Source organism: Lissotriton vulgaris, chromosome 1_1, assembly GCF_964263255.1.
Source record: "Lissotriton vulgaris chromosome 1_1, aLisVul1.2, whole genome shotgun sequence".
Lineage (NCBI taxonomy): Eukaryota > Metazoa > Chordata > Amphibia > Caudata > Salamandridae > Lissotriton > Lissotriton vulgaris.
The window spans coordinates 1,346,579,049-1,346,592,439 of NC_141685.1; the positions used below are offsets into that span (position 1 = coordinate 1,346,579,049).

Below are 13,391 nucleotides of genomic sequence, written 5' to 3' on the forward strand. Positions count from 1 at the left end.
TGGAATCGCAAATTACATTAGAAACTCCGCTGTCGGAGAGTAGAAGGATGGATACGTTTCGTCCTTGAAGGGCTTCTGAGGAGAGGATTCTATAGGAATCTCAAGATTGGGTGATATCTGCGAGAATGGCCACATGAAGTCCTTTCAGGACCTTAGAGTTCCAGATGTCATCCTCCCAATTTTTCGCCAACTCCATCATGCCATCTCCCCTTATCAAGCAGAATTGGAAAATGTCCCCGAGTACAGCCCCCTAGAGTGCAAGATATCTCAAATATACAAGTCTGTGGTCATTCACTCCCCAACATTAGACGATTTGAAGGTGAAATGGGAAGTTTGTGCTGGGGATGTTTGATGAAGCCGAATGGAAAGATGCTTGTATGTCCCCTCGGATCCTGGCTGTAATCTCCATCTTATACACTGGCGATATGTCTATAAACCTATTTATCACTATATAGCCTCTGGAAGGCTGGTATCCGTAGTTCTCCCGCCTGCCCTAGGTGCCAAAACCAGAGGGGTGACTTATTCCATATGGTTTTGAACTTTTCAGTGATTCATACCCATTTGGAACACCATTCTCAACGTCTCCTCTGCGGTGATAGGGCTCCCCATCGAGTCTAATCCAGTATTACATTTTTGGGAATCCTGGAGTATTCTGGGGGATCTGGAGGGATAGATCTCGGATTTGTCTTGGCACAATCATAGCAAAATGTGACACAGCCTGCCAATGGCCTGGCTGTTTGAGCTGGACTGTTCCCATGTGCAGCAGGGTCAAGACTGATTTGCATATGGCTAGGTTCAAACTGGGATGGGGTGGGGTGTTGAGCAAAACAACAATGGATTAAACTCAGATCTGTGACTGTGCGGTGTTAATGTTTGATTTTCTCTGCATTCTGTCCCGGATTTGTTATTTTTGCTCACTGCTCAGCCCGCCAATGGACATCCCATACAGCTTTGCTGTGGGAGCCTGGACGTCAGGAATTGACTGGTGTGGAAAATGGGAAGAAGCAATGTATGAGGGGAGGGGCTGCCCCCAGAAGTATATTAAAATATGGAGGAAATGGTGGGACTATCATGCACTGGTTGGTTAATATGACACCTGAGTGCCTCAATGTTTATCCGGGGGCTTGTGGGGCAGACGGCAATCGGGACCAGATAATAAACAGGATCATTATACACCTGCATGTAAGCTGAGAAGTCATAGTTTATAATAACCTGTTTTAGAAAACAACAAAATCTTTCCATAAAAATTAAAAAAGAATAGTTTTGTACCTTGAAAATTCTCTAGATTCACACGCTGTGTATTATTCTGCCAATTTGTGGGGTCTAGAAATTGTTTAAAGCCAAGTCTTTCTTTTTGGGCTCCCAATAACATCAAGCAAACGTACAAAATGCTCCACAGCACAGTCACCATCTTGATATTATTTTTCTCTTTCTCTGTCCCATCACTAGCAGCAGAGGCTGAGGGTCACATTACAAAGGCGGCAGGCCTTTGAAGCTTCCCCCCCTCGAGCACTGGGCCCAACCTGGATGAGAAGGTGCGACACCTCTGCCCAGGATGTGCATTGTTTCTGGTCCCAGAGAACAGAGGCTTTCCACTCAGGGGTCCAGAAACGTGTGTGGCAGGCAGACTAAAGCCAGTCATTGACCGCACCAGGGTCGGTAGGTTTTCAGGGGGCACCTCTGAAGTGCCCTCCAAGTACATGGTTTAATAAACCTCACATTGGCATCAGTGTGGATTCATTACAAGGAGCTGTTTGGTACCAAACACTCCTGGTTTCAGTGAAGCTGTCGTGGTGCTGGGGAACTCTTGTTGTCTAGTTTCCAGCCCATGGACTCCTTATGGCTTCCCTGGCACTCATAATATTTAATAATTGACTTAAGTATTCTAGGGGCATATCTAATCATGCAGGTATGCCTTCACCTGTGGCATAGTTCACTTTGCCTTAGGACTGTAAGGCCTGCTAGAGGTGTTACTTACCTATCATACCTTCAAGCAGAGCTGGCTGGCATGGCACCCAGGCAGGGTACGATGTGGACTATCATTTTTCACCTCACAGGGGCATGCAATGTGCAGGGGCAGTGGCATGGTCATAGTGAGGGGGGTCCCGTGGTCTCCAGGCTTTAGGTACCGAGGGTACCACTTACTAGGGACATACAGAGGGGCAGAAGTACCAATTGTGGATATGTTTTAAGGAAGAAGCACTGGCACAAGGGACCTGGTTGGCAGGCACCCTGTGCACTATATTGAGACGTATGGAGATATTCTGAAATATATTAATTGAGGCAGAATAACCACCTTTCTCCATATTGATCGTGATTTTATCCACCATTTTGCCATATTTCTCACATACGACTACTGATATCCTGCAGTGAAATTGCCCTCATAAGTAGCAAATCGGGGTCTCTTGCCAATGTAGTGGCTGCATCAGTGTCAGCCTCTTCTTGTTAGCAGTCAGTGGCATTAAGGTGGCCACAATTTCATTTATTATTGGTTGAAAGTTCACATCTGGGTATTTAACTATTAAACAAATACAATCTTTGTATAGAAACATCAATAACCATAATGTACCATTGTACGCTCCTACGTCCATGAAACTCCAGTAATATACAGGCTTGGGTCTCTGTTGCCAGTGCGAAAATCAGTGGTGACATGAGGCATCCTTTCACGTAGCACACTTTATTGCTATAAGGTTAGTCATCAGACCATTGACTAGTAAATCATGTAATTGGGTGCATGTATAGGAGCTCTATCCAGCGCATCATCGCCTTCTCCAGGCCCATTCTACAGAGTCTCCTCATTTTAAAAGACCACTCAAACGAGTCAAAAGCTTTGGCAGTGTTTAGAAAGACTGCTACCACATTACTCTCCAGGTTGATGTGATGAGCAGCGGTGAAGAGGTTTTGCAAAGAACAAGTTACTTACCTTCAGTAAAGTCTTATCTGGTAGAGATTCTACCTAGCCGCAGATTCCTTAGCTTAGAATTATCCTCAGGGGTCAGACTGGAACCAGAAATTTTCAAGCAGTACACCCCAGCACCGGTCAGCATCGTCCATAATGAAAGTGACATAGGCAGCATTTACACAGGAGCACCTTGGGTCGCTGATGTTAATTTTCTTGACTTCTCACGCCAGGAGTGCAGAGCCGTGATAAATACTTACCACTGGTTTGAATTTCTACTGACCTTTTCTAGGGGAAGCCGCCATCCTATAATCCGGTCACAGAGCAGGGAGGATCAGCAAGGAATCTGTGGCTAGACAGTCTCTGCCAGATAAGGCGTTACCAAAGGTAAGTAAGTTGTTCATTTGACAGAAACTTCTAGCAGCGGATTCCTTACCTTAGAATAGATACCCAAGCAATGCCTCCCTAAAGGCGGGTCTGCAAATCCAATATAGATCACAAAGTCCTGCATGTCTGAATGGGCATAATACTCATCATGACAGACCTGACTCTCCAGGCAGAGGTGCTTAGTAAACGGAACTCCGCAAGTTAGTGTAGTGGTCGCAGGTTTGGCTTTGGTAGCACAAGCTCTCAGGTGGTTGCTTCTTGGCCAATATGTAGCAGATCTTTATGCAGAGCACTATCCATCAGGAGATGGTTCCTTTCTGTACAGCCTTCCCTTTCTTGACCGAGGTACAATATGAAAATTTGCTCATCCATCATGAAGTCTTTTGTGTGGTCAAGCTAGAACGACAACGCTCTTTTTGAGTCTAGACGGTGGAGTCTTGCCTCTTCCTCAGAAGGATGAGGCAGGGTAAAAAAAGATTTGGCATGGGGGTTTTCGGAGCCGGAAGGCTTTTTGGTAGCCTTCGGTGCCGAGCCTGCAGGCGGGACATCGGAAGGGTGATCTCAGTGCCCACCGGGGCGTCCGGGCGCGGGTTGTGTCGGAGCCTTCTTTTTCAATGGAACTGGAAGTTGGGGCAAGTTAAGGACTGTACGTACAGTACATTGTCCATACGGGATGTCTTCATCCTGGTCGGAGCCAACGTCCGAAAGCGAGATTTCTTCCTGTTCCTCATCGGCTCCGATGGGGTCCCCGGCTTCTTCCTCCGATTCAGGTCCGAAGAGTATAAGTTCTACTCCAAGCACCCGTTTTAAGTTATGACAAGGTTTCCCTATTAGTAACAAACCTATACAGTAATGTATAGTGATGACAAAATATACAGTATTTCTTTTTGATTTTTCTCGTCACGCTTTATTCAGGTGTTTCCAGCAACAGCCAACAGGTGTTTCGTCGCAATAGGGTGGGATCCCGCGACTTCCTCAAGTCTCAGCAAACACCGTGTGCGGTATACAGCTTGCATACCGCACACTGTGTTTGCTGAGACTTGGAATTGTTGCAGTACTCTGCCCCGAATTAAGAGAGACGAACTATATGGTGGATAACTGGATTGAAAATAAAAGGAATAAGTTTATGAACGACAATACTAATCCTTAGAAACCTTTTGTGGGTCGGAATTAACACCACATTTACAAATCATATACTTGGACATAATAGCCTTGAGGAAGTCGCGGGATCACACCCTATTGCGACGAAACACGTGTTGGATGTTGCTGGAAACACCTGAAAAATCAAAAAAGAAATACTGTATATTTTGTCATCACATTACTGTATATGTTTGTTACTAATAGGGAAACCTTGTCATAACTTAAAACGGGTGCTTGGGAGTAGAACGTATGTTTTGAGAGTTGCGCTCTTGCCTCGTGGAGTTAAGTGGTTCTCCACACCTTTGAGCACCGTTAGCGTAATTCTGAAACAACATTTAATTAGTGTAATCCAACCTAAAGGTGCCAAAATCCCTATACGCACAACCACGTCGTTTGTATCAGGTCTGAAGAGGTCCGGAATGGAGCCTGTGTGTTGGCTCTGCATGTTGCATCATCGGGCCCGACGGTCGCAAAGAGTCTTTTTGGAGGGAAAAGCTTGGCACGCGTCGCAGTCGAGTTCACTATGTTCCGGTGACAAACACAGATTGCAGACAGCGTGCGAGTCGGTGCACGGGTATTGCACGTGGCATGAGGGCAGAACTTAAAGGGAGTTTGTTCCATCGACTGCGAGTCGAACCAAAGGCTAGGCCCGACGGCCTACCACGAGTTCTCCGATCGAAATTAGTTTTTAGCAATAACATGATTCGCGAAGAAAGGGGAACGTGATCGGAAACAGTACAGTCGAAGGTGAATGTTGTACGAGAGGTGAGGAACCGAAGGATTGGCATCAAATCGGAGCGTAGCGAGTCACATCTGAACCAGATGGCGGAAAAAAAACAATCTGAAGATGGAATTGATGACCATGCTCACTATCACCGAAAGGAGGAGTCACCTACCTCGTGACTAGGAAGACTACTTAGAAGAAAAACAAAGTGCAAACATCCGGACCCAACACTAGATAGAGATCTTTGCATAAGCATGTGATCTACAGCTCACATGCCTCGAACAGAGCATTATTAATGCAGACTTAAACAGAGAAGGCTGGTGAGAAACACACACAAGAAGGGAGTTAGGGATGTCGAATAAATCTTTGAATTAGCCACTGCCAAGCCCTCCCTAGAAAGAATTGTGGAACCCCAGAAAGCCAAGACTGAAACAGCCTTCAAACTCATACCACTTAATAACTGCCAGGAAAATATCCACAAAATCCTTTTATGTGAATCACTGGAAAAAGCTTGAGATGACGTCCACAAACTGATGCAGCAAGCAGAAAGAATAATTGGCACAGATAAATCTCCACAAGTGCAGCCATAGCATTTGGGCATTAAGATGGAGGGCCTGGCCATCCTACTGCAGGATCAGATCGACCAGGTACAGGAGAAGAGGGGGCCCCCTCAAGAGCTTTCATCCAACAAATCAACATTCCAAATCCAACTCACCAAGTTTGGAGCAATCAGGACCAGCAGTGCTCATTCGCCTTGCGCCTTTTTTTTTTTATAGAATTCAAGACAAAATTTAGTTTAACCAATAAAGCAAGTCTCCCCGACTAGCTGATCCTAAAAACATCCCCCACAGATGCTTCCTATGTTGGGAGGTTATTCTACTGTTGCTAGAGCCTTACAATGGGCCATTTTCTCTATTATTAGCATGCCTCAAAGGCACCTTTAACATGAGGGCAGATACTCTGATTTGTAACCTCACACCTGTCGATTTAATAGATGGTGGTGGTATTGTTGTTTGACAGAAGGTGAATACCACTGCCTAAGATAGAAGAGTTGAAAGCCTTCATGGCAAGATGGACTTCCAGCAGCTCCAACACATTTATATTTAGGCACAGCTCTAACAAGGCTCTGTGCCATGATAGGTGAACCAGCACAATGGGGAGGCGTTCGTACGGTAGCTTGTAACTGTAGGAGACTGAGGGAACGACCGACCAACAGACTGGAGAGGCACACAAACAAGTGCAGGTTCACAAGGACCGAATCAAAACTCAGCACCCTGCATAAGATGAGACTTCTGCTTGCTGACTGAAGCTCAGGATGTTAAGCACAGACTATTCATGTTCACAGTTAGGCTGCCACTACAGCCACCTCCTTGGTTGAAATATGAGTAGCAGTCAGCCCAAACAGCAGAACCGTAAACTGGTATTACTGAGACACAACAACATATTTCAGGGAGGGCCTTTTAGCAGGTAGAATCAGCAGATTAGGTTAAGCATCTCAGAGGAATCTGTACACCGGCCAATGACCCCTTTCTCCCATGACATTAGAGGGTTTACTGGAACTGGCTCAAGGACAGCATCAGGGAGAGTATATTGTACTTGCCCAGGATGGGCTTGGTTGTCTGACCTTGTAGTGGACTGAGAAGTAAAGGGAATACAATCCCATGCACCCATGGAGAACACCACAATAGTACACTTTGTTCAGCCGGACAAGCCAGTTTACCTCCTAAATCAAGGTATGTGCCAAGGACCTCAACCTGGAGGTAGGAGGGCTATCCAATGGAGAAAACAGAAAAGGTACGGCTAAGTCACTGCAGATTAACAAAATGAAGAAATGAGACAATGCCACCCATCCCACCCCACTGCAAGTAGAATGCTTGAGGGTGGTTGTGGAATCTGAAGTTTTGAGGCAGCCAAGATAGCAAAAGGTATACAGTACTGGAGCGGCTGCTGTGATAACAGCATCCCTTAGATTTGTCTCTAGCCAGAAAGGAGTGGTACATAAATTGGGGTGTTTGGATAAGTAGCCAAGGTTGGCCCTGGAGCAGCCGTGAACCTTCTCGTCCTGCCAGTGGAATTTTTTTCCCAGGGAGGCTGGAATCAGTGAGCATGTCATAGATTTACTGTTTTTGAGGTGATCCATGAAGGAGTCTTCCTTCTCTCAGAACCGTAGTTCACCTTCGAAGGTCCCCCAAGAGTTGCTGATCTCTAAGGAATGCAGCAGAACGCATTCAAGCGTGTTGACAGTGTTACAGTTGTGCCCATGGACAGAGCTATGATTTCCACACAGTCCAGGCCACACTTAAAGATCTGTTCATTAGAGTTCAAATTGCCACCAACTAGATCCGAGAAGGCTTTTTCAGGTAATGTGGAAAACTGATAACTGTCAGTATTGCCAACTCCTACACCGTGCGTGGACATGGCAGCTCAGAAGGTAAGTGGCATTCGCATTGCAAAAGAAAAGGCTGTCGGAAATAAAAACCTATTGTCACAAAGTGTTATTTTTTTAAGACCTTCTGTCTGGAGAAGCCTAAAAATTAATTGAAGTACAATTTAGCAGCTGAAGCTTTTGTCGTCATGCTCTCCAAAGAAGGAAGTGATACGAATTCTGGGTCATAAGCCATTTGTGTGCACTATTGAGCTAACAAAGGGCTTCTCTCACGTAGCCACCACAGGCTCCATTGGTGTCTCCTTGAATGGCAACTGAGTTTCTGTGACTGCAGAGAGAAGCCACAAAATCTACCTCAGAAAGTGAGGCTTTGGATCAGTGGTGGCCAAAGATAATTCCAACTCTTCTTCTGCTTTTCCTACCATTGAAGTCAATGAAGAAACACTTTCTGAAGGAGGTCCCAAGGAAAAGGTATTTTCCCTTCTGGAAAAATATGTAGGGCATTTGAAATTAGTAAGCCTGGGGAAAGAACAGTAACCATGTTGTAAAAAAAAGAGATTATCTGCCTTCAAGTTATCATCCTCTGTTCAGCCATAAACTTCACTGTGCACTACCATAGCATCGGATTCTGAACCAAAGAGTTCCCCCACAAAGGCAAATTTATGAGCTCTAGACAATGGTTGTACCAAGGATTGGTCATAAAAACAGGCCCAAACATTTTCTTTTTCTACTCAGGCAATGCCTGCCAACTTGGAGTGCTGTGGAGGTGGAGCTGAAATAGGGTCAGAGGCAGCACCAGTGTCAAGGGCTAAGTCTGGCACACCGGTTTCAGTAACTTGTAGGGCATTGGCTTTGTCAGATCCAGTGTCGATGCCAGAGCCTGTAGATGGGCGGAGTCAGGAGGCATCATAGTCATAGCAGTAAGATTGCTAAACCTCAAGAACTTCCTAGAGGGTAATCGAGCCATCTAGAAAATATCCAGGGTGGTTTGCCCTGACCTGACTGTAGTCAGCCAGTGGAGTAGGGAGTACTAGTTTAATCTTTTTTAATGTCAGAATGGACTCAAGTAATGAGGAAGAGCCCAGTAATGGTCTGTGTCAAGACGCCAAACAATACCCTGAGTGCAACCACTTTCTCGAACAAAAGGATTACTCCTTCCTATGGTGCTTTTTGTAGGAAGGGATTTTGGAAAAGGGGGTGGTGATGGACAGTTTCTGAATGATGCAGAATACTCCTACCCAGTCAAGAGATCAGGGCTTGATCCATCACCGTTTTTTAGCTCACTGCACCTTCCCAGCTCAGAACATGGCTACATGCAAATTAGTCTGTTCCTGTCCCAGTGCATGATGGGAACAGGGCAAACCAAACTACCAAGCAAATTCTTATACTGGGAAGGAAACAAGCTTCCGGGGACCGGTTTCTGGCATTTCAGCCGTCGTCGGCCCGGCTTGCTTGAATCCTGATGGTGCAATGAGCAAGGGACTCACGTCTGAGTATACCCTCCCACACTTAGTGTGGACAAAATCGATTTTGGAAAAGGGGGTGGTGATGGACAGAGTTTCTGAATGATGCAGAATACTCCTACCCAGTCAAGAGATCAGGGCTTGATCCATCACCGTTTTTTAGCTCACTGCACCATCCCAGCTCAGAACCTGGCTACATGCAAATTAGTCTGTTCCTGTCCCAGTGCATGATGGGAACAGGGCAAACCAAACTACCAAGCCAATTCTTATACTGGGAAGGAAACAAGCTTCCGGGGACCGGTTTCTGGCATTTCAGCCGTCGTCGGCCCGGCTTGCTTGAATCCTGATGGTGCAATGAGCAAGGGACTCAAGTCTGAGTATACCCTCCCACACTTAGCGTGGACAAAATCGATTTTGGAAAAGGGGGTGGTGATGGACAGAGTTTCTGAATGATGCAGAATACTCCTACCCAGTCAAGAGATCAGGGCTTGATCCAGGGCTTGATCCATCACCGCTTTTTGTAGGAAGATCAGACCCTAAAATAGCTTGGCTTCATCGCCCCCTAATGGCCTTTAGGTGCATGAGTGAACAATAACTGCAGGCAGAAGTGTCATTTTCTGATTTGAGGCAACACAAAGATGTCATGGATGCAACAAGGGACTTTCATCTTATGACATATAGAACAAGATTTAAATTCCAAAATCTTATGCAGTCATTTGACCTAGTCGCTATTGAAATCTGAGGAATTTAGTCAGTGAAGCACAGAGAAGAGCTACAATCCATATTTGTGGGGTGAGGCAAAAAGGAAACAGATGCCAGTGCACCGGTTGGTGCCTTATGAAGTTGTTACATCATGGGAGGGCAGAGGAGCAGCTGAAGACATAGGACACCACTGGAGAACTATTGCTGGAGAAAAGGTTTACGGACCAAGTCTTACACCTGAAGAGTATTCATATGGTCAGAAATCTGCAGGAGGAAGCATCTATCAGGAAGGCAAATTTCCAAGTTATATATATAGGATTGGGTACCTCAACAGTTTGAAGTTATTCAGAAAGTGGTGGCCATTACAATAGATGGAATTATATCTAAATATTTTATTAACAGTAATAAACAATAAGTCAGAATTATTCTGTTTCTGATCAAAGAAAAACCTACAATGCAGAAACAGGGTTCAGAACCTGAGTTCAGAACATTGCACTTGTGACCTCAGATGCACTGTCCAACAGCAGTACAGAAAAAATACCAAACCTGTGGTTAAAGCCTTCCAATTTTTGTTCAGCATCTCAAGCTAAGCACCATGTACAGTTATGGCTGAATTGTATCCTAAGATATTTATAACTGTCTACAACAGTAATGTTTTTACCCATATACCACTTTCCACTGTAACTTTTAAAGCCAAAGATTAGAACATCTGTTTTACCATACTTTTAAAGCCATTTTAAGACATACAGGCTGCAAGTGCTCTTTTTGAACGTTCTAGCCCAACTGGAGCTTTATCCAAGATCACTAAATAAGCATAACTTGTTTAACCCACGAATGGTCAGAGTTTCGATGAAAATAATTATAACAGCTAGTCAAGTTTTTAGATCACCTGAGCACAAATTAAATAGCGAGGCAGACAGTCTGTCACACACCAGATGTTATAGGTAAGCAAAGACTCTTATTGACAGTGCTGGCAGCTTGCATAATAACCTAGCAATCGAAAGATAGAGGGCTGTGGGCCCTGTGTAGGTCGCCATTTACCAGCCGGTAACGGCCGAATCGGCCGTTACCGACCGGTAAATGGGTTTTCTAGATGTAGGGGGCCTATTTTACCGATTCGGTAAATTTACTGAATCGGTAAAATACCGAATCGGTATTTTTACCGATTCGGTAATTCTATATGTAGGTGGGACTCTTCTGAGTCCCAAAGGCCTGTCAGATTCGGTATTTTACCACCCAATCCAATTGGGTGGTAAAATACCGAATCCAGGTGTGCATGCACACCTATGCCATGTGACAGACAGACATGCCCTTAGGGCATGTCTGTGTGCCACATGGCACACATGCCTGTATTTGGGTTGCTAGAGGGTGTCAAAGTGACACCCCCTGCACCCTTGCTGCAATCGGTATTTACCGAATCGGTAAATACCGATTCGGTAATGACCATTGATTCCTATGGGCTGCAAAGCCCATAGGAATCAATGGGCATTACCGATTCGGTATTTATAGAATCGGTAAATACCGAATCTCAACGATTCGGTATTTACCGAATCTGAAATACCTACATCCCCCCCCCCCCCCCCCCCCCCCCATTTTACCACTTCTTAAATACCGAATCGGTATGATTCGGTATTTAAGAAGTGGTAAAATGAATTTACCTACATCTAGCCCTCAGTATTTTCACTAGTGGTGGGAGAATGCCCAGCATCAGCATCTTTGCCTAACAATGGAACTGTCACTTCTATCAAATTACTTGAAAGTCCAAACACATAATGCAGAGAAACTGTGCCACGGGGAAAAGAGCTTTACTAGCTCTTAACACTTTTGTGGATATTTTAGCTGCTGGGCTCAGCTTGACAAAGATACAATAAGTGTACACCTTTTTAGGATTACCCCTCCTGAATAGGGAAACCAACAGTGATCTTCGCCACTCATGAGGTATCACACATACAGGGTCGGACTGGATACCGGGCGTTTTGGCATGCTGCCGAGCCGGGAGCTGATGTCCCTGGGGTGGGGGCTAATTTCGTTGATGGAGACCTGCGTGTGTTTCGAAATAAGCAAAGCAAAACGAATTTCGTTCAGCACACGCAGGTCTCCATCAACAAATCAGCCCCAGCTCGTCAGCATGCCAAAACGCCCGGTTGAAATACGAAGGTCAACATGGATGCCAACCAAATTGGGTTTTCCTGGAGTCTACTGGATGTCAGATTCATTGCACATGCTTTAAGACCATAACTATATACTGGTTACATGAAGAGAGATGACCTAATTTTACTTTTAAGGCAATATTTGCTACTACGTATCTGCAGCTTTATTAAGACTTTCATCATTATGTTCTAATAGACTGATAGTTGAGGTATTCTCAACTACTATTGCAAGTAACTTTCAGAATTATAACTTTTTTTTCAAGTGCACACATCATTTTTACCGAACAGTTTAATTTAATATTAGGTTTTTGCGCTTGATTTACTTCTCTAGACATAGACGTACGTGCTTAACAGCATAGAATTCAGAAGTGCCTAAACTATCAATTTTCTTGGAAGAATCCGAAGTAACTGTTGAATGAAACTTCAAAAAAAAAAAATATATCGTATCTTTGAATCAAACCATGGCATGCAAGTGTTTTGAACTCCCTAGTAGTGCTCTCATACGGAGAATCAAGCTTCATAATGTCCAATCATAAAAGTCAAGTCAACACCACATATTTTGTATAATATATATAAAATACATAACTTTATTACAAATGATTCAAAACTTAAAAGGGTTGTGTGTAGCAATCCCACTTCCAATAGTACATTGGTTTAATCAAAATAAAATGTGTTACTTTTGGTTAACTAGATTACTGATTTACCAATGTAAAACACTTGTGCAAAATTATAACTTTTGTGGCTTATTTGGATAACAAAATCAAAAGAGTTCGCAACATCAAGAATTGTATAATCATTTGTAGAATAAGGACTAGCACTGAGTCAGGTAATCAAGGCAGGAGAATCTTTCCAACTAAAGTTTAGGACACAAAGTAAAAAAGGTTTTGATCTTACAGAAACCATAGATATGTATCGGAAAGTCCATTCTTTAACTGCACTGGAAGCATCTGGTTTAATGATCACTAAATCCTAGGGCCTCAGTGCATCTAAGAATCCAGAAATGATGGAGTAGGCCAAGAAACAAACAGGAGTATTTTAGATGGTCTCAATAGTGTTTAGTTTTAAAATCTACAGGTCTGCCACACGCTACCTACTTGATAAGATGAAAGAGGAGTGTACTGGACCATCATGCCCTGCATTTGGTTTCCAATGCTGGTTCGTTGGTTGCTGATGAGACTGGAGTTTTGGGATTGCTGCACGCCCATCATACCCTGGTATGGCGGCTGCTGCTGCTGGTTAGACATCAATGGTTGCAAACCTGCAAAGTCACAGATAACCTGGCTTTCATGGAATTCTTTTGAGCAGGAAACAATTCTGATGCACTTTATGTGTTACACTTTCAATGCTTTAGATAAACCATTTAAAGAAAAAAGGCTGTTGAGTCACAACTGCCAATAGAGAAGCAATTCTGGCAAGTGTTACAATAAACTTCCAAAGGAGAACGCCATTGTGCCGTCACTTTAATTATCTTTGGGTTGCGCAATTACTCCATACACCTTGCCAATCACACTTCAGTCACGCACAACCTATAGATGTCCTG

The 13,391-nt window shown here is 44.2% G+C and overlaps 1 protein-coding gene across 3 annotated transcripts in view; it reads right to left on the bottom strand.

Annotated features, from left to right (window-relative positions):
• Window positions 1-13,391, bottom strand: part of R3HDM2 (R3H domain containing 2) — a 921,072-nt gene that overhangs the window by 57,354 nt on the left and 850,327 nt on the right. For all 3 annotated transcript variants that reach the window (XM_086966594.1, XM_086966584.1, XM_086966589.1), the window contains one exon: window positions 12,946-13,109. In XM_086966594.1, the coding sequence (XP_086822720.1) occupies window positions 12,946-13,109 (164 nt within the window). The remainder of the gene's footprint in view (window positions 1-12,945; window positions 13,110-13,391) is intronic.